Consider the following 21,231-nt stretch of genomic DNA (forward strand, 5'->3'; position numbering starts at 1 on the left):
TGATCTTCTCAAAGAACCAACTTTTGGTGATATTTATCCTCTCTATTGTTTTTTTGTTCTCTATGTCATTTATTTCTGCTTTAATCCTTGTTATTTCTTGTCTTGTACTTGGTTTAGGATTGGTTTGCTGTTCATTTTCTAGCTTCTTCAGTTGATCCATTAGTTCTTTGATTTTGGCTCTTTCTTCCTTTTTAATATATGCGTTTAGTGCTATAAATTTCCCCCTTAGCACTGCTTTTGCTGCATCCCATAGGTTTTGGTATGTTGTGTTCTCATTTTCATTCATCTCTATATATTTAGCAATTTCTCTTGCTATTTCTTCTTTAACCCACTGATTGTTTAGGAGTGTGTTGTTTAACCTCCAGGTATTTGTGAATTTTCTAAGTCTCTGATGGTTATTGACTTCTAATTATATTCCATTGTGGTCAGAGAATGTGCTTTGAATAATTTCAATCTTTTTAAATTTATTGAGGCTTGTTTTATGTCCCAGCATATGATCTATTCTGGAGAAAGTTCCGTGAGCATTAGAAAAGTATGTGTATCCTGGTGATTTGGGATGTAATGTCCTGTAGATGTCTGTTAAATCTAATTCATTTATCAGATTGTTTAGGTTTTCAATTTCCTTATTGGTCTTCTGTCTGGTTGATCTATCTATAGGAGAGAGTGATGTGTTGAAGTCTCCCACAATTATTGTGGAAACATCAATTGCTTCCTTTAGTTTTGCCAGTGTTTCTCTCATGTATTTTGTGGCACCTTGATTGGGTGCATAGACATTTACGATTGTTATTTCTTCTTGCTGAATTGCCCCTTTTATTAGTATGTAGTGGCCTTCTTTGTCTCTCAAAACATCCCTGCATTTGAAGTCTATTTTATCTGAGATTAATATTGCTACACCTGCTTTCTTTTGGCTGTAGCTTGCATGAAATATTTTTTTCCATCCTTTCACTTTCAGTTTCTTTGTGTCCCTATGTCTAAGATGAGTCTCTTGTATGCAACATATTGATGGTTCATTTTTTTTGATCCATTCTGCAAATCTATATCTTTTAATTGGGGAGTTTAATCCATTTACATTCAACGTTATAACCGTGAAGGCATTTCTTGAATCGGCCATCTTATCCTTTGGTTTATGTTTGTCATATTTTTCCCCTCTCTCTATTAATATCCTTTATTGTACCCATACCGAATCTCTTTAGTACTGAACCTTTCTCCAAGTCTCTCTGTCCTGTCTTTGTTTCTCTGTCTGTAGGGCTCCCTTTAGTATCTCCAGTAGGGCAGGTCTCTTGTTAGCAAATTCTCTCGGCATTTGTTTGTCTGTGAAAAATTTAAGCTCTCCCTCAAATTTGAAGGCGAGCTTTGCTGGATAAAGTATTCTTGGTTGGAAATTTTTCTCACTCAGAATTCTAAATATATCATGCCACTGCCTTCTCGCCTCCATGGTGGCTGCTGACTAGTCACTACTTAGTCTTATGCTGTTTCCTTTGTATGTGGTGAATTGCTTTTCTCTTGCTGCTTTGAGAACTTCCTCCTCCTCTTCCGTGTTTGAGAGTGTGATCAGAATATGTCTCGGAGTGGGTTTATTTGGATTTATTCTATTTGGAGTTAACTGTGCATTTATGCTTTGTGTATTTATGGTGTTTAGAAGATTTGGGAAGTTTTCCCCAACAATTTCTTTGAATACTCTTCCTAGACCTTTACCCTTTTCTTCCCCTTCTGGAACAGCAGTGAGTCTTATATTCGGACATTTTATATTATCTGTCATATCCCTGAGGTCCATTTCGATTTTTTCGATTTTTTTCCCCATTCATTCTTTTGTGCTTTCATTTTCCATTCTGTCATCTACCAGGTCACTGATTCGTTGTTCAACGTCCTCTAGTCTTGTACTATGAGTGTCCAGAATCTTTTTAATTTGGTCAGCAGTTTCTTTAATTTCCATAAGATCATATATTTTTTTTATTTAGTCTTGCAGTGTCTTCTTTATGCTCTTGTAGGGTCTTCTTGATATCCTTTGTATCCCATACTGTGGTCTCATTGTTCATCTTTAGTTCTTTGATTAGTTGCTCTAGGGACTGTGTCTCTTCTGTTCTTTTGATTTGGGTGCTTGGGCTTGAGTTATCCATATTGTCTGTTTTTTTCATATGCTTTAGAATTTTCTGTTCTTTTTGGCCTCTTGGCATTTGCTGCACTTGATAGGGTTCTTTTAGGATTTGTAGACCAATTGAAGTCCTTATCTGTAATTTAGCAGATCTACAGCTTCATGGAGTACACTTTCTCTAACGAGCAGGTGGCATCCACGAGCCACCTGTTCTCCACAAGCCAGTTCTCCCCTGCTTTGCCTTTGTGGTGAGTGGGGGAGTCAGTCTTGTGGGGTCCAATTGGTGTACCTAGCTTGCGTGTGTAGTTGGTGTTGCCCGCCCTGTATATGGTGCATTTGTCTGGGCGGTCAGGGAGGGAGGTGGCTCTAACAGTCAACTCTCCCTGGTGTTCCTGGAGTTTTAAAGCTGCTGCAATAGTCTAATCCTTTAGTTCAGTCCTGCCACAGTTTGTCTCTGCCACTGACCCACAAGTCCTTGGTATTGGTGTGTGGCTCCTGAGACTTGCGAGTGGGTCCCTCTTCCAGGCCGTGCACCCCCAGTCCTCTGTTGAGGGATGACTGTGCTATGTCACAGGTGAGTGCCGTCCCCCCAGGGTGGTTCTGTGCTGCTGGGCTGTGTAGGGAGGCTCCCAGTCTGCTGAAATGATGGCTGAATAGGGCTTTGTTAATTCACACTGCTCCACCTTCCCAACTCTGGGACAACCAGCTGAGGTTGCAGGGAAGGCTAATGTCCACGCCCAGTTTTGTGGTGTGTGCCTGTTATTTGAAGCATTTCCGTCACACTGGGTTGTCTGGGGGCAGCTCTGGGCTATGGGGCTGGCGACAGGCAGGAGTGTCTCCTGTCCACCAGGATGACGGCTGTGAGTGGACACCCCCCTTTTCTTGGGAAGTTGTGGTGTTTAGTGAATTTTCTCAGCCACTGGATTATTGCCTTTTGTCTCAGAGCCCTCTTAGTTCTGCTCTTGTCTTGACCTGCCCAAATTGCAAGTTTCTGAGGCTTTCTGTATTGGGCTTATTAGAGTAATTGTTTTAGAAACAGAAAAAAGAAAAGATTAAAAAAAAAAAAAGCACTCCTCAGAGATCTAATGGGTTATTGAAATGCTAAGAGACAAAGCAATTAGGGCCATTAACGAAAGATCCAGGGGGCAGAGAGATCACTTTTTCTTCTGGATTTGCATATGAGCCTCAGGGCCTGAGCTCTGCCCTTCCCCTTTCTGTGTTCACCAGAACTCCAAAAATCCTCCGCTTTTATTTTGGAGTTTTTCGTGCTGTTTTTTGCTATGCCTGCCTCCTCTCTGCTGGGCTGGCTGCTCTCAGATTCTCTGGTGTCTGGTGTCAGTCTATCTATGGTTGGAGTTTGGATGAGTAGAGTGAGTTTCCGATAAGAGCTGCCACTGCAGTTCTCTCTTCTCCTTCCCGGCACTGACGGCCCCTCCTCCCACGGGACTGAGCCTGGCAGGGAGGGGCACTGATCCCCTGGCCGCAAAAACTTACAGATTTCACTGATCTCAGCAGTTTGACGTGTTCATGAGCGTTGTATGAAGTATGCCGAAAGTCAGATTGCTCTGTGGTGTCCAGTCCACGCAGTTCCTGGCTTTCTACCTACTTTCCTGGAGGAGTAACTAAAACATACAGCTCACCAATCTGCCATCTTGCCCCACCTCCTGTCATTGTCTTTTTAGTTGCTCTTTATTAATTTTTTATTGATTTTTTCTTAATTGTGTGGAAACAGCTGTACAACATAAAGTTTCCCATCTCACCCACTCTCAAGCATACCATTCAGGGGTTTAATCACATTCACCAAGTTTCAGTACCCTTACTACCATCCATTAGTACGACTTCCCTGTCGTCTTCCACCCATTATGAATTACTCATTGCCCTTGGTGCTTGGACTCTTACTTTCTGTGCCTGTGAGTTTGCTTATTCTCTGATATTTTCTTTGTGGTTACCATGGGGCTTAAGTTTAACATTCCAAATCCATAACAGTTGCATTTGCTTTGATACCACGTAACTTCAGTAGCATACATAAACTATGTTCCTATACCCCTCTGTCCCCCACCTTTATGTAGTTCTTGTCACAGATGACTTATTTACATATTATAAATCCCAAACCATTGATTTATAATTATATTTTATGCATGTGCCTTTTAGTTCCTGTAGGAATTAAAAAGTGGAGTTACAAATAAAAAAATACAATATTGGCATTTATATTTACCATCTCGTTACCTTTACCATACAGCTTTATTTCCTCATGCAAGTTTGATCTATTGTCTAGTGTTCTTACCTTTCAACTTGCAGAACTCCTTTTAGCATTTTTGTAAGGCTGGTCTAGTGACAAACCCCACCAGCTTTTGTTTATATAGGAATGTCTTAATCTTTCCCTCATTTAAAAAAGACAGTTGTGCTAGATATAGAATTCTTGATTGGCAATTTTTTTGAATTTGCTAGGCTGCTGAAAGCAGATACCATAAAATGTGTTAGGAGGGTAATGTGAGAAGGGAGGTAATGTTATATTCCACATACTTCTCTGAATTTGAATTTTTCACAAACATGTATTTATGGATTAATCACAAATTATTTTAAAAAGGCCCAATGGGGCCCAAAGTATACTTTTTACAGTTTTTTTTTTCATTTTTAAAAATTATAAAATATAACATATATGCAAAAAAGTGACAACTTTCCAAGTGTAGTTAACAAGTAGTTAGGGAGCAAATTCCAAAGAATATTATGTTACAATTCCACAGTTATTTCCTTATTCTGAAATATAACATATATACAAAAAGGTAATAATCTTTCAAAGTATGATTTAACAAGTAGATATATAGGAAATTTCCAAAGTTATTATGAGTTACAGTACCATAGTTTTTAGTTATTTCCTTATTGTGAAATACAGCATCTATACAAAAAGGCATAGCTTTCAAATTACCATTTAACATGTAGCTATAGAACACATTTCAAAGGATGCTGATGTGTTGGTTTTTAACAGTAATTTATTAGCTTACAGTTTTGAGGCTGAGAAAAATGTCCAAATCCAGCTGATGCTTTCTTTCTGAAGACCAGCTGCTGGTGGTCCTTGACTCCTCTTCCACAGCACAAGGCAGCATCTTCTGGTCTCTCCCTTCCAGGTTTCCTTGCTTTTAGCTTCTTGCTTCACTGACTTTCTTGCTTTCTTTTTGTATTCATCCTGTTTATAAAGGACTCCGATAAGAGGATTAAGATCCACCCTGGGCCATGCCTTAACTGAATTAATCTAATCAAAATGGCCTACTCACAATAGGTTTACTCTAACAGAAATGGATTAGCTTTAAGAATATGCTTTTCTGAGGGTACATACAGTTTCAAACCACTGTAAGTACTTCACATATGTCATACAAATGCTTTCTTTCTCCACATTTTCCGGTGAAAAATTGACCCTTAACCTTATTGAGGCTTCCTTGAATGGGATGCATTGCTTCTCTCTTATGGCTTACAAAATTCTCTTTGACTGTTTTTTAAAAGATTTAATGTCTGATCTTATTTATTTGTTACTCCTAGAAAATCTTATTTTTGACTGGACTCAGATTTAGAGGTAGAAGCTCTCAGTGAAGACAACCTCCATCTCTTGGCAGTCTGTTCCTGGCATTTTTCTTTGGCCTCCTTCATTCTCTTGATCAAAAGTTTAGTATATTCTGTGGCCTTTTCCTTATTTTTCTTAGTACACTGTTTCTTCAGTGCAATACGCTGATATTTATGCTGCAGAACACGTGGAGCAAGATGCTGAATCTTGGGCACTTTGGTCCTCGGTTTCTTACTTGCTTTGTTCAGGGGCTTTCTTGCAACATACTGGCGGACATCATCTTCTTTAGAGACATTGAAAAGTTTGTGGATTCTGCTAGCTCTTTTGGGCCCTAGGTGATGAGGCACAGTAGTATCAGTCAGTCCAGGTATATCCTTCTCTCCTTTTTTTACAATAATCAGGTTGAGAACACTCCGATTGGCATCCACAATGCAACTCCGAACAGATTTGCACTTTCTTTCTCCAGTTCTCCTTGGTCTATAACAGGAATGCCCTTTACTCAGTAGGAGGCGGATACGGCCATGGGTCAAGATACCCTGTTTCATGGGGAAACCTTGTTTGTCATTTCCACCACTGATTCAGACAACGTAACCCTTCCACTCTTTGCCCAGAGCATCAGCAGCAACTTCTGTGGCCATTCGCTTCTCATAAAATGTACAAAGTTTGCGTTCATCGTCCACTTCAATGAGCTTCTGGCAGCCAGTGGCTGGGAAGGAGATGTTCAGCTTCATGCTGAGGCAGCTGACTGCCTCCAAGGCACCACGAAAAAGAGCTCTGTCTTTGACATTTGACAGTTTGATTATGTCATGGTGTTGGTTTATTTGATTTATCCTGTTTGGAGTTCATTGAGTGTCTTGAATATGTATGTTCATGTCTTTCATTAAATTTGGTGGGAAGTTTTCAGCCATTATTTCTTCAAATATATTTTCTCTCTTTTCTTTTCGTTCTGGGACTCTCACAATGTTTGTACTGGTATGGTTGAAGATGTCCCATAGATCTCTCAGGCTCTGTTTTCTTTTCGTTTTCTTTCTGCTTCTCAGACTGAATGATTTCAGTTGTCTTATCTTCAGGTTCATTGATTTCTGTCTTCTTCCAGCTCCAATATGCTGTTGAACCCCTCTAGGAAATTTTTAATTTCTGTTAACTGTGGTCTTCAGCATTGTTTGGTTCCTCTTCATAATTTCCAACTCTATTGGTACTCTGTTTATGTTCATCTGTCGTTTTCCTGATTTCTTTTAGTTGTTTGTCCATATTTTCCTTTATCTTTTTGAGCATATTTAAGACCATTTTAAAAGTCTTTGTCTGGAATGTCCAGGTCTGAGCCTTCTCATTGATAGAAGATTAAAGCTTTGGAAACTCCTTTTTGCCTGGGTCCTCACTTCTTGTAAGGTGTGTTTTGTAGTCTTTTGTTGAAACCTGAACTGTTTTATATTTTCATGTGTTATTGGAGGAATTTAGACTCTGAGGTATATGTTCCTTAAGTTTGTATCCAGCTAGTATTAGGACATAGCTGTCCTAGAGTGCCTGACACTAGGGGGAAAAGAAACAAGGAAAAAAGAAAATGCCTATTCCAGTCTTCTGAGTGTTCTCCTTCAGACCTTATCCATTCAATGAGTTTAGAGAATAGTTCAAGGGAAAAGCATAGGGTTCTCCCTGGTCCTTTCTGTGCCTTTGTCTTGTCCTGTGACCCTAAAAATTGCCTTGTTTATACAGATCAGAATGTCTACTCTTTGCTAGGAAATAATGTTTTCTTATGGTACTGGGCACTGCGCTGTATGTCCCGCAGCCAGCAAACCTTTGTCCCAAGTAATTGTGATTTGACTGTTCTCCTACAGTGTTTTGTAGGAGAACTCTGTGAGCTGTTTCTACATGTAGGGCAAGTTCTGGGATGGTGAGTCTAGGATAAGTGTTCTGGTTGAGTCCTTCAGACCGTTACCAGACAGATTGGCACAGATATACTTAGATGTGCCTAGTATACGTGAGTGTTATGCTCCTTTCTGAACCAGGACCTGTGCTGGGAGCATGGGCTGGCTCTACTTTGAGCCAGTGAGGAAATTAGCGAGAGACCAGCCAGGGTGCCATGTGTTGGTTTTCCTACCATTTTAAACTGCCTTTTTCTTAATTTAGCCCTTGAATTGTTACTGCAATCCCTTTAACTGTTTCCTAGAGCTTTGACAAAGATGTTTCTGCCTCTTCTTGCGGGTTGTTCAAAGTTTTTTGGGGTGATGGAACCCTGGAGGAACTGACTCCATCGTCTTAATTGAGGCATGGTCAGTCATGTAGATTATTCTGTTATAACTCTGGTTGTGCTGTCTCATTTGTGCCCTTTATCCCAGTCTCTCATCTGTGCTGTCGAATAAGGTAGTGACTAGCTACATTTGTCTATTTAAATGTAAGTGAATTAAAATTAAATAAAATTAAAAGTTTTAGTTCTTTAGCTATACCAGCTGTATGTATTTCAGGCATTCCATAGCCGCATGTGGTAGTATGATAAAGGAACTAGATTTTAAGTTTTATTTAATTTGGGTTCATTATTGTGCAGTGGAGAGAATGTTTCCACCATCACTTAAAATTCTGTTGGGCAGTAGTGCTGTAACTCTTTAATTAAAAATTGGTGTCTAGTAAGGTAAATGTCATAAACTTGGAATAAGTTTTGCTGTGAGCCATAGAATTTTCACTACTTCAGTCCTAACACCTTCAACTTTCTCAAAGTTAAATAGTAGTTTTTTAAGGATTTCTGGTTGACCAAGATGGTGGTGGTATAAGACGTCCCAGGGTACCATTCCCCCACATGATCTTTGAACAACTAGGAAAAACTGGCAGCATTATCTTCCTTCCTCAAAAGTCTGTAAAACAGTTAAAGGGTTGCAGTAACTGGCAAGTGCTGAATCAAGAAAATGTAACTTTAAAAATGGTAGGAGAAGCTCATGGTACCCCTTGCTGGTCCTTTCCTGACACCTTCCCTGGCATGGTGTAGAGCCAGCCTACTTTGCCATTGTGGGTCTGTGGCCCTGTCCTGGAGGGAGCAGAGTAACTCCTATGTGCATAGTAGGCAGTCATTCTGATGGCAGTCTATTAGGTGGCAGCATTAAAGACTGAACCAGGAAATTTGTTGCTGGCTCACCCTCCCAGAAATTGCTCTACAGGCAGAGGCAGCTTGCAGACAGCTAAAGCAGTGTAAGAAACAATTACGTTAAAGCAGGTTGGGACAAAGGATTACTGACTTTAAGACACCCAGGATAAGGTAGAGTCTATTTCATAGGGAGTAGAGGGGTCATTTGGATTATTGTAAGCGGAGGAATTCTTAAGGACAGGAGCAAGTACAAGCCTCAGACAAAACGTAGGCTCGGAAAAGATGGAGAGGACCCTGCACTTGAATTTCACTACAGGCAGATCTTGTTGATAGGTGGGTTAAATTCTGAAGGAGAGTATAGCCAATGCAGAGCCAATTTGCAGAACTGTGAAAGGTGTTTTTTTGTTTTTTTGTTTTTTGCTTTGTTTTTGTTAGCTCCTGGCATTCCCACAGGTCTTTCGGACTCTGTTAACATTTTTTTTTTTCATTCTTTTTTCTTTCTGCTCCTCAACCTGAATCATTTCATTTGTCTTGCCTTTGAGTTCACTGATTGTTTCTTTTGCCAGCTCCAATCTGCTGTTTAAACCCTCTAGGGGAGTTTTCATTGCTTTTATTGTGGTCTTCAACACGAGTATTTCTGTTTGGTTCTTTTTAAAATTTCTACCTCTATTGAAATTCATGTTGTTCACTCATCATTTCCTTGCTATTCTTTAGGTTTTTCTCTGTGTTTTCCTTTAACTCCTTGAGCATATTGAGGATCATATTTTAAAAGTCTTTGTCTGTTGTATCTAATATCTGGTCATCTTTGTTGATGGTTTCTGAATTTTTTTCTTGTTCCTTTGGATGGGCCATAATTTCCTGTGTCTTTATCTTGTAATTTTTTGTTACACATTGTACATTTTAATATTTTAATGTGTTAACTCTGGAATTTTGTCCCTGAGCTATCCTTTCCTTAAGTTTTATCCAGCTTAGAGATATGATAGTAAATATAAGTCCCATGGCAACCACAGAGAAGATACCTGAAAATATGTACAGAATGGAAAGAAAAGGGACTCAAAATGGTACACTATTAAAATAAAAATCAAATAAGTATAAAAGTAGGCAATAATGGAATAATTGTCAGACAAAAAAAGTATAAGAAAAAATGGCAGAAGAAAGTCCTGTGTTATCAGTAGTTACTTTAAATACAAATGGATTAAAATTTTACTGTCAAAAGGCAGAGATTGGCAGAATGGATAAAAAACCATAACCTAATGGTATGTTTACAAAGAGACTCACCTTAAATGCAAAGACCCAAGTAGGTTGAAAGTGAAAGGATAGAGAAAAAACAAACAACAACAACAATACACACACACACACACACACACACACACACACACAAGTAGTAAACAAAGGAGAGCTGAGATAGATATACAAATAAAATAGACTTTAAGTAAAAACAAATTTATGAGGGACAAAGAAGTTCACTACATACTTGATAAAGGTGTCAATTCAACACAAAGACATAACAATGAAAAATATACGCACCTAATGGCAGAGCCCCATAGTATACGTAGCAAGTATTGACAGACTTGAAGGGAGAAATAGATGGTTCTACATTAATAGTAGAAGACTTTAGCACATCACTTTCAATAATGGATGGAACATACAGACATAAGATCAGTAAGGAAATAGAAGACTTGAACAACAGTATAAACCAAATAGACTGAGCAGATGTATGTAGAACACTTGATTCAACAACTACAGAAAACATATTTTTGAGTTTGCATGGATCATCCTCCAGGATAGACCATATCATAGGTCACAACAAGTTTCAATAAATTAAAAAATTGTTGAAGTAATACAGTGTATGTTTTCTGACCACAACGGAATGAAGCTAGAAATCAGTAACAGAGGGAGAAGTGGAAAAGTCACAAATATGTGGAAATTAAACAATATACTCATAAACAACCAATGGCTTAAAGAGGAAATCAGAAAGAAAATGAGGAAATGTCTTGAGGCAAATGAGAACAAAAATACAACATACCAAAACCTATGGCATGCAGCAAAGGCAGTGCTCAGAGGGAAATGTGTAACTCTTAAATGCTTGTATGAAAAAAAGGAGAAAGATCTGAAATCAAAGATGTAACCTCATAACTGGAGCATCTAGACAAATAAGAGCAAATGAAACTTAGAGAAATCAGAAGGAAGGAAATAACGAAGACTAGAGTGGAGAGCAATAACATATAGAATAAAAAAATCAATAGAGAGAATCAATGAAAACAAAGGTTTGCTTCTTTAAAAAGATCCATAAATTGAGAAATCTTCGGCTAGGCTGAAAAAGGTAAAAATAGCATGCAAGTAACTAAAACTTAACATGAAAGAGGGAATATTGCTCTCAACTCCACAGAGACAAAAGGATTTTAAGAGGTTACTGTGAACAATTGTATGTCAGCAAATTAGATAACCTAGATGAAATGGACAAATTCCTAGAAACACACAAACAGTCTCACTGACTCAAGAAGAAAGATCTCAACAGACTGATATAAGTAAAGAGATTGAATCAGTCATCAAAAACTGCGACAAAGAGAAGCCCAGGACCAGATGGCTTCACTGGTGAATTTTACCATATATTCTCAGAAGAATTAATGCCAGTTCTGCTAAACTCTTCCAAAAAATTGAAGAGGAGGGAACACTTTCTAACTCATTCTTTGAGGCCAACATCACCCCAATACTAGAGCCATATAAAGATACCACAAGAAAAGAAAATCACAGACCAGTATTCCTGATGAATACAGATGCAGAAATCCTCAACAAAATACTACAAACTATATCTGGCAGTACATTAAATGAGTTATACCATGATAACTAAGTGTGGTTAAGATAAGAAAATCCGTTAATGTAATACACTACATTAATAGACTAAGGGAGGAAAGCACATGATCATCTCTGTTGATGCAGAAAAGACATTTGATAAAACCCAGCACCTATTCTTGGTAAAAAAAACACTCAAAAAACCATTATAGAAGAAAATAGCTTCAACATGATAAAGGGCATATATGAAAAACCCACAGCTAACATCCCATCCAATGGTGAAAGACTAAAAGCTTTCCCTTTAAGATCAGGGTCAAGACAAGGATGCCCACTGTTAACATTGTTATCCAACACTGGACTGTATGTTGTAGCCAGAGCAGTTAGGTAAGAAAAATTGATAAAAGACATCCATACTGGAAAGGAAGAAGTAAAACTTTCCTATTTGCAGATGACATCCTGTATTTAGAAAATCTTGAAAAACCCACAGTAAAGCTACTAGAGCTAATAAAGGAATTTAGCAAAATGATAGAAGACCAATACACAAGCATCAGTTTTGCTTTTATGCACTAGTAATGTGCAAACTGAAGAGGGATTTCAAGAAAAAGTTTCCATTAGCAAAAGCAACTAATAGAGTCAGATATCTAGAAATAAATTTAACTAAGGATATAAAAGACTTGACATGGGAAACAACAAAGCATTTCTAAAAGAAATCAAAGAAGACCTAAGTAAATGGAAGGATGTTCTGTGTTCATGGATTGGAAGACTAAGTATTGTGAAGATGTTAATTTCAGCCAGAGTGATTTACAGATTCAACACAATCCCAATCAAAATTCCAACAGCCTACTCTGCAGAAATGGAAAAGCCAATCATTAAATTTATATGGAATAGTAAAGGGCCCTGAATAGCCAAAACCATCTTGGAAAAGAAGAACAAAGTTGGAGGACTCACACTTCCTGACTTTAAAACTTATTAAAAAGCTATAATCATCAAAATGGCATTGTACTATTACAAGGACAGACATAGATCAATGGAATCGAATGAGAGCGCAGAAATAAACTCTCATATCTATGGCCAATTGATTTTTGACGAGGGGGTCAAGTCCACTAAATGCAGAAAGAATAGTCTCTTCAACAAATGGTGCTTGGAAAACTGGATATCCACATTCAGAAGAATGAAGATGGCCCCTACCTCACACCATATACAAAAAGTAATTCAAAATGTATCAAAGACCTAAATATAGGAAGCAGAACTATAAAGCTGGGAGAAAACATAGGGAAGCAACATCAGGACTTAGTGGTAGGCAATGGTTTCTTTTGCATCTAAAAGATTTTACACCTAAAAGATGAGCAACAAAAGAAAAAATAAATAAATTGGATCTCAACAAAATTAACAACTTTCGTGCATCAAAGGACTTCACGAAGGTAGAAAGAGAACCTACAAAATGGGAGAAAATATTTGGAAACCACATATCCAGTAAAGGTTTAATAGCCACAATATATAAAGAAATCCTACTACTCAACAACAAAAATAAAAAATCCAATTAAAAAATGGGAAAAGAGTTGAGTAGACACTTCTCCAAAGAACATATCCATATGGCCAATAAGCACATGAAAAGATATTCAATGTCATCAGCCATTAAAGATATGCAAATCAAAACCACAATGAAATACCGTTTCATACTCAATAGAGTGGTTACTATTTTGAAATGGAAAATGTGTTGGAGAAAATGTGGAGAAATAGGAACACTCATTTATTGTTGATGGGAATGAAAAATGGTGTAGCTTCTGTGTAAAATAGCCTTGCTGTTCCTCAGTTTATTATATGCCGAATTACCAAGTGATCTGACAATCCCTTTTTTGGGTATATACCCCAAAGAATTTGAAAACAGGTGCTTGGACAGATATTTGTGCACCAATGTTCATAGCAGCATTATTCACAGTTGCCAGAAATGAAATAACTCGAATGTCCATCAGCTGATGAAGGATAAACAAAACGTGGAGTATTACTCATCTGTAAACAGTTCTGAAGTTCCGATACATGGGACATCAGGGATGAACTTTGAAGACATCATGAGTGAAACAAGCCAGGCACAAGTGGACAAATATCGTGTGATCTCACTGATATGATATAATTAGAATGTGCCAATTCATCCAGTAAGAATCCAGAATACAGGTTACCATGGGCCGGCCTGGGTGGGGTTAGGGTATTGGGGGAGTTAATGCTTAATTGGTACAGGGTTTCTCTTTGGGGTGATGGAAAGTTTTTAGTAACAGACGGTGATTATAGGATAGCATCATGAGTGTAATTCACACCACTGAATTACACATTTGAATGTGGTTAAAAGGGGAAGTTTTTAGGTTGTATATAGTTACTAGAATAGAAATTAAAAAAAAAAAACAAAACCCAAAGGGTTGTGCAACACAGACTGTGAACTGTAATGTAAAATTGTCCCATAAGGTAAACTATGAACTATAGCTTAAAGTGTAATTATAATTATATTGTTTCCCTAATTGTGACAGATACCACATTAATGCAAATTGTTAATATTAGAGAAAACTGGGGCGGGGGGGGATATGGGAACTCCATACTTTCTGCATTATTTTTCTGTAAAGCTACCGCTTCTCTAGTGAAAAAAAAAAGTGTTGATAAAAAAAGTTAAGGAAGGCTTTATATTTAGTTGTGTTGTTAGATGTTGTTCAAAGACCATTCTAATATACAATAGAATAAAATGGTTTCCTTAAGAACTGTCTCTTTGTCAGACCCTTTATTCAACAGCTTAAAGTATAATTGATCTATAATAAATCACATGTAAAGTATAAAATGTAATGTTTTGACATATGTATACACCTCTGAAACCATTGTCATAATCAAGGCAACATAGCCATCACCCACAAAAATTTCCTCTTGCCCCTTTATAATCCCTCCTTCATCTTCTCTAGGTAATCCCTGATCTGCTTTCTGTCACAATAAATTAATTTTCATTTTCTAAGATGTTATATAAATCAAATCATATATTCTCTTTTAAATATGGTATATTCTCTTTTTTAATCTGGCTCTTTTTTACTCAGCATAATTATTTTGAGATTCATTCATGTTGTTATGTATATACATAGTTCATTAGTTTTTATTGCTGAGTAGTATTCTATTGTAAAGATGGATATATCACAATTTGTGTATCCATTTTATCTGTTGATGACATTTGGGTTGATTCTCTTTTGGGTTATATAAATAAAACTGCTGTAAACATTTATGTACAAGTCTGCATTGATATATTTTTATTTCTCTTGTATAAATACTTAGGTGTGGAATGGCTGGATGATATAGTAGGTGTTATGTTATGTTAAACCTTTTAAGAAACTGTGTTTTAAGTGTTTTGCAAAGTGGCTGTCCATTATGTTCTCACCAATAGTGTGAGTATTCTAGTGGCTCCATATCCTTGCCAATACTTGGTGTGCCCAGGCTTTTTAATTTTGTGTGACAGACTATTTCAATAAGAAAAGAATTGCCTGATGGAATTAATCCCCCACTTGCTACTTATTAATATGCTGCAAAAATAACATTTTGTGTGTGAAAAGGTTTTCAACAGTTTTCCATAGATTTATTTAATCTTTCTTATTTTTGGTTGTATTGCTCACTAATGCTGAGTTGAAACCTGATTTATAAGAACCAGTACACTTCCTTCCTGTTTACTTACCTGTTTTTCTTTTTTGTTCTAGCGGCCCCTTTGTTGCTTTATGCAAACAGACGGGATTTGCGATTGGTTGATGCTACAAATGGCAAAGAAAATGCAACAATTGTAGTTGGGGGCTTGGAGGATGCAGCTGCGGTGGACTTTGTGTTTGGTCATGGCTTGATATACTGGAGTGATGTAAGCGAAGAAGCCATTAAACGAACAGAGTTTAACAAAACTGAGAGTGTGCAGAATGTTGTTGTTTCTGGATTATTGTCCCCTGACGGACTGGCATGTGATTGGCTTGGAGAAAAATTGTATTGGACGGATTCTGAAACTAATCGGATTGAAGTTTCTAATTTAGATGGATCTTTACGAAAAGTTTTATTTTGGCAAGAGTTGGATCAACCCAGAGCAATTGCCTTAGATCCTTCAAGTGGGTAAGTTTTTGTTTAATGTTCAAAGGTCATTGCATCTCCTCTTCTGGTTCCTCCCCACTGCCATAACCCTGCCTCACCAAGAGAAAAAAGTTTAAAAACAGGAATTTTAGACATTTTGGGTTCCTTTGCCAAGTAGACTTGAACATAGGAAATTGTGTTTTTAAAGTAAGGTGTTTCTGTAAATAGTTTGTGTTTCTTATATCAGTTACGGGATAGTCATGTTTTATAGTTTGATATGCTACAATAAAAAAAAGTACATTAGATTTTTTGGTGGCTTAAATTTATCCATGTTGCTTCTCAGTATTGAAGGTGAGAATTTGCCAAAGACTCAGCTGATAAAAGGTATTACTGGAAGAATCAATAATAATGTGGTTTGAAGGTAGAAAGTATGTTATTTTGCTTCTAAAGGAGATTCAGTGAAGAATAACTACATTTTTCCTAAGGCCTAAAGGTTTGGCCAAGTATTCTGTCAGATATCTTTCATTATTTTTGATGTCTGTGGTTAATCTTGAGTTGAATACATACTTTTCTTTTAATATTTTGGAAGTTATTTTATGTCATATGGCTGCTTTTAAAATTTTACGACTGGGAACAAATAGAATACAACCAAACGGTATATATTTGATCAATTGGTATGATGGAGTGTATTTAAAATTATATTTTTCACTTGTGCATTTAAAAATACTATCAAATAATAATCTGTCAGTGTTACTGATCTTAGATTTGAATTATGTATTATGGGTTTAGTGGAAAAATAAGTAGAGTATATCACTTGTCAAACAAGAAGAGATTTTTTCCAAGTTTTTTCTTTGGAGGTAATATGAAGTGTGCTTTCCAGAGAAAGTACACAAAAACAGTGCCGATGAAAAATGTAAGCTTTATCTGTGTTCCGGGATCCTTGATTATGAGGTTCAGAAGAGCTGACTGAGTTCTCTCACATCAGCTTATGTAAAAGGAAAGCTATTGAATAACTGGTATTGTTTGAACCCTGGGAACTAATGCAGACATATGTGTGCTTTCAGATGTATGGAGTTCTTTGTGTAGTCAGTCCATTTAGCCTAGACTTAAGGAAGATTTTTATTACTCTCCCTAAATTTGGCCTTTATTATTCTGAGATTTTTTTTTTTTTTTTTTTTAAGAGTAAGTGGCAGTGTAGAATTCAGAATAAGGAAAAGGAAAACACATGTATGAACATTGATTCAGAGATGAGCAACCATAGTTACCTTATAGCAAGTAGAGGTTAATTCCTGATTGTCTGGTTACTGTAATGGTGGAGTTCCTTTTCTGTTCCACAATGACTATAGTAATCTTGGATATGGTGAGGACATGCTGTTTCAGGTATAAACCTGTAAGCAATTCTAGGTTTTGTGGTTTGTTTGTTAATGATCTTGTCATATTCCAAATAATGTTAGATATTTTTAGAAAAGTTAAACCATAGTGATTTAGTTTGAAGTAAATTCATACTGAAAAGCATTCAGTGATATATATATATATTTTTAAATGCAATTTTACCGATATATTCACATAACATACAGTCCTTCAAAGTGTACAATCAGTTGTTTATAGTATCATCATATAGCTGTGCATTCATCACCACAATCAACCTTGGAACATCTTCATTACTCCAAAAAATAAAATAAAAATTAAAATAAAAAAGAACATCCAGAACATTCCATTCCCCTCCTCCTCCCTTTGTTCATTTACTTTTTTTAAACACTCATTCATTGTTTTTTTATAACTTTATCAAAAACTTAAAAAACAAACAATAAAAAAATTTCAAACAAAACCAGAACAAAGGAATAAGAAAGAACAAATAACCTAAAATAACTACATTGCTTCCAACATGTTCTTCCCCTACCCCAAGAAAATTAACAAACCGTAACCGAACAAAGGAATAAGAAAAACAAATAATTTAAAATAACTACATTTCTGTGAACTTGTTCCTACCATACCCCCCCAGAAATTAACAAACCATAGTCGTTCCTGAGCATTCCCATAACATTGTTTACCCTCCATAACTTATCTGTTCTTATTAGATTAATGATACATGTTTTTAAAATACAGTTTTATCATTGTCCAGTATAATAGCAACACTAAAGTTCTGTTTTAAAAATGCTTACAGGCCTAACTCAATGGAAAAAGAATGATGTTTAATTCATGCCAATCATATACATATAATTGTCATATCTTGAACATGTTTAAAAATATCTTGTAGATTGTTATATGCTAGGTGACAAAATAGTGCCTGCCACACAGTTGGTGTTCAATAAATAGTTTTTGAGTGAAAGGATGACTACCTTTATAACATTTTCCCTTATAATTCGATTATTTTCCTGCAGATGTTAGCATGGTCTCTTGAATTTCTTATCAGTATAGATTTAATTAAAATTGTTTTAAGATTTTTAGTTTTTTTTTCAGCAAAAGTTATCAAGATTAAATTTTATTAAAAATATACTCGCTTGAGCTAATTTTACATCATACCTAGCTCTGTTCCTTATCAGCACCTTACTTTGTTTTCTTGGACCTAATTTCTTCCTCTAAAATGATGGATTCTTTTCAGTTTTGACATAAAATTTAGAAGTAAAACATTTAAAGAATGTACTCTATACACATTATCATGTAACTTGGCAGCATGTAAAAGGTTTGAGGATGATGGCAAATGAAGAAAACTATATAAAATAAAACGGGGCAGGTGAGCAGGACTGGGGTGGGATTGGGGGGGGGGGGGGCACAGGAAAGATTTGGCAGGGTCCTGGGATGGGGGTGGGGCCTACATTTCCTGAGTTTCTGGTTTCTCCTCGACACTATTGGACATGGCGCTGTTGCCCTCATTGAGATGCTGCACATGGTAGGCCTCCAAGTGGATACTGCTGGTGATATCTTTGATGTTCTGCATGTGTGTTCTGATGAGGAGATTCTGGTAAGTGACCTCACAGTGTGTGGTGTTTTCGACTTCCATGGTGCCCCATCGGGTCTTCCTCCCAAGGATGTGTTTCCCGTTTACTTGGTACTCATGGTCGCTGCCCACCACAGCAAATGGGATCATTTCTCAGATCTTGTTATTCACCAGCTGGTCCTCTGTATTTAAAAAAAAAAAAAATATATATATACACACACACACACACACACACACACACACACACACACACACACACACACACACACACACACACACATATATGTACACACATATATAATTTTTTAGATTCATATGTATATATTTAATACACTCAAAATATATTTTGGAGACAAATATGTGGGGTTTTATGGATATTAGAAAGAAGTATGTCTCAATAATGATGATGTAGTGAGTTTGGGTCCCATCCCAGATTGGCTCTCTCTTTTGCCTTTTCACTAGCTTACTGCCTAGAGAGGTTCTAGGCCACAGCACAGGGAAGGGGAACTGCAAGGAAACATGGATAGATCTAATTATAATCAGACATGTCAGCACCCCTCTCTCCTTAATTGATAAAAGAAGTAGAAAGGAAATCACTAAGGACATAGATTTGAACAACACTATCAACCACCTTTACCTTATTGACATTTATAGATTATTCCATCCAAGAACAGCAGAATATACATTTTTTTAAATGTACATGGAACTTGACCAAGTTGAACATATTCTGGGCCACAAAAGATAATCTCAATAAATGTAAAATGATTCTTTATACATTGTCTAACCACAATGGAAGTAAATTAGAAATCTATAACAGAAAGATAACTGGAAAATTCTCAAATATTTTGAAAATAAACAACAGAGTTTTAAGTAATCTGTTGGTCAAAGAAATAAAAATTAAAATTAGAAAGTATTTTGAACTGAATGAAGTTGAATATTAACACTTGTGACATGCGGTTAGCACAGTTCTCAGAGGGAAATTGATAGCACGAAACATCTATATTAGAAAAGAAGAAAGATCTCAAATCATTGTGACCTCAATTTCCAACTTAAGAAATCAGAAAAAGAAGAGCAGACAAAACCCAAAGTAAGCAGAATAAAGGTAATAATATAGATCTTAGTGGAAATCGATGAATTAGAAAAAAAAATTGGAGAAAATGAATGAAACCAAAAGCTGGTTCTTTGAGAAGTTCAATAGAATCAGTAAAGCATACTGATCTGGAAAAAAAAAGGAAGAAGAATTACTATATCAAGAATAGATTGGGGACATTCATACACATTCTACAGATAGTAAGAGAATAAAGAGAATATTATAAGTAACTTCAGACAAATCTTTCAGCTTAGTTTAGTTGGAAAGTTCCTCAAAAGATACAAACAACCAAAGATTACTTAAGAGGATTAGATAACCTGAATGGCCCTATACTTATTAGAGAAATTAAAAGTTTAGCCAACAGTCTTCCCACAAAGAAATCTCCAGGCCCTACACTAGTGAGCTCTACCAAACAATTAAGGAAGAAACAATACCTATTTTATACAAACTGCTGCAGAAAATTGAAGAGGAGAGGATACATCCCAAACATTCTGTTAGACCAGAATCACTCTTATCCTAAAAATCAGATGCACAGTGTAAGAAAATTAAAGCTCAATATTCCTCATGAAAATAGATACAAAAATTCTTTATAAAGTTTTAGTGAATCAAATTCAATAGGTAAGAATAATAATATGTCATGAGGCAAGAGTTAGGAAAATAGATACCAAGGGATGTGGAATTAAGGGGGGTGGTTTCTTAAATTGGAAATTTAAGTGTAACCTTGTAATTCATAGACTTGCCAACCCAGAGATTGTCAGACAAGAGGAATAAGGGGGAGAGAGAATGAAGGACTTGCCTATGATCTCCCAGTGGCATACTTGGGACAAGTATACAGATCTTCTGGTTCCCATCACATCATGACATTGAGAGTGGGATGGAACCTAGTCTCTGCAGCCCAAATGGATAAGCAGCTATCTTTGGGATGTGTTAAGGAGACAGGCAGCTGGGAGAACATTTGTCAGCCTTCTGGAGTTCTCTTTTTTGGCAAACTCCTATGCACTGGACCCTAATTCATTTCAAAGTGGCAAGGGTTGGTAAAGGCTAACAGATCCTCAGAAGACAAATGTTGGTTCTAAGTAAGAGTCACGTATGTTTAAAGATGGGGTTTTTGGAGATTATTATCTAAAAATTAAGATGGATGTATTACGAAGCCACTAATCTGATTTGGAAATCTTGATTGTAGGTTTAGCATTTCCTGGGATATTAATCAAGGGCCTTCGAAATATAAATATGCATATATATGTGTGTGTGTGTATATATATATTCTTAATTCTTAAATGAATTTTAATCCTTGCCTAGTTTTTTTGTTTTGAAAATTGGAAGTGTAGAATTACAGAGATTTGTGAGCCCAGCTTTTTATTTATTTATTCTTAAGAATTTAAAAAATACAAACACACACTCCCCCTTCCCGTCTCTCTCATGTCTTCCATGCCTTTGTTGATGGACATTTGGGTTGTTTACTCCTGTTGGCTATTGTGAATAATGTTGCTGTAAACCTTGGTATACAAGTGTCTGTTTGTGAACCTTTTTTTTATTCTCTTTGGGTAGAAGTGAGATTGCGAGGTCAAATGATAAATGTATGTGTAACTTTTTGAGGACCCTCCATGTTGCTTTTCACAGT

General features: G+C 36.6%; 1 protein-coding gene and 1 pseudogene across 1 annotated transcript in view; one reads left to right on the forward strand and one right to left on the reverse strand.

The window, feature by feature from the left end:
• The window catches only part of LRP6 (LDL receptor related protein 6), a 219,998-nt gene that overhangs the window by 13,342 nt on the left and 185,425 nt on the right, over positions 1 to 21,231 (forward strand). Inside the window, exon 2 of the mRNA XM_037845616.1 lies at positions 15,231 to 15,624. Coding sequence (XP_037701544.1) covers positions 15,231 to 15,624 — 394 coding nt within the window. The remainder of the gene's footprint in view (positions 1 to 15,230; positions 15,625 to 21,231) is intronic.
• Positions 5,633 to 6,393, reverse strand: LOC119541510 (annotated as a pseudogene).

Source organism: Choloepus didactylus, chromosome 8 (genome assembly GCF_015220235.1).
Source record: "Choloepus didactylus isolate mChoDid1 chromosome 8, mChoDid1.pri, whole genome shotgun sequence".
Classification (NCBI taxonomy): domain Eukaryota; kingdom Metazoa; phylum Chordata; class Mammalia; order Pilosa; family Megalonychidae; genus Choloepus; species Choloepus didactylus.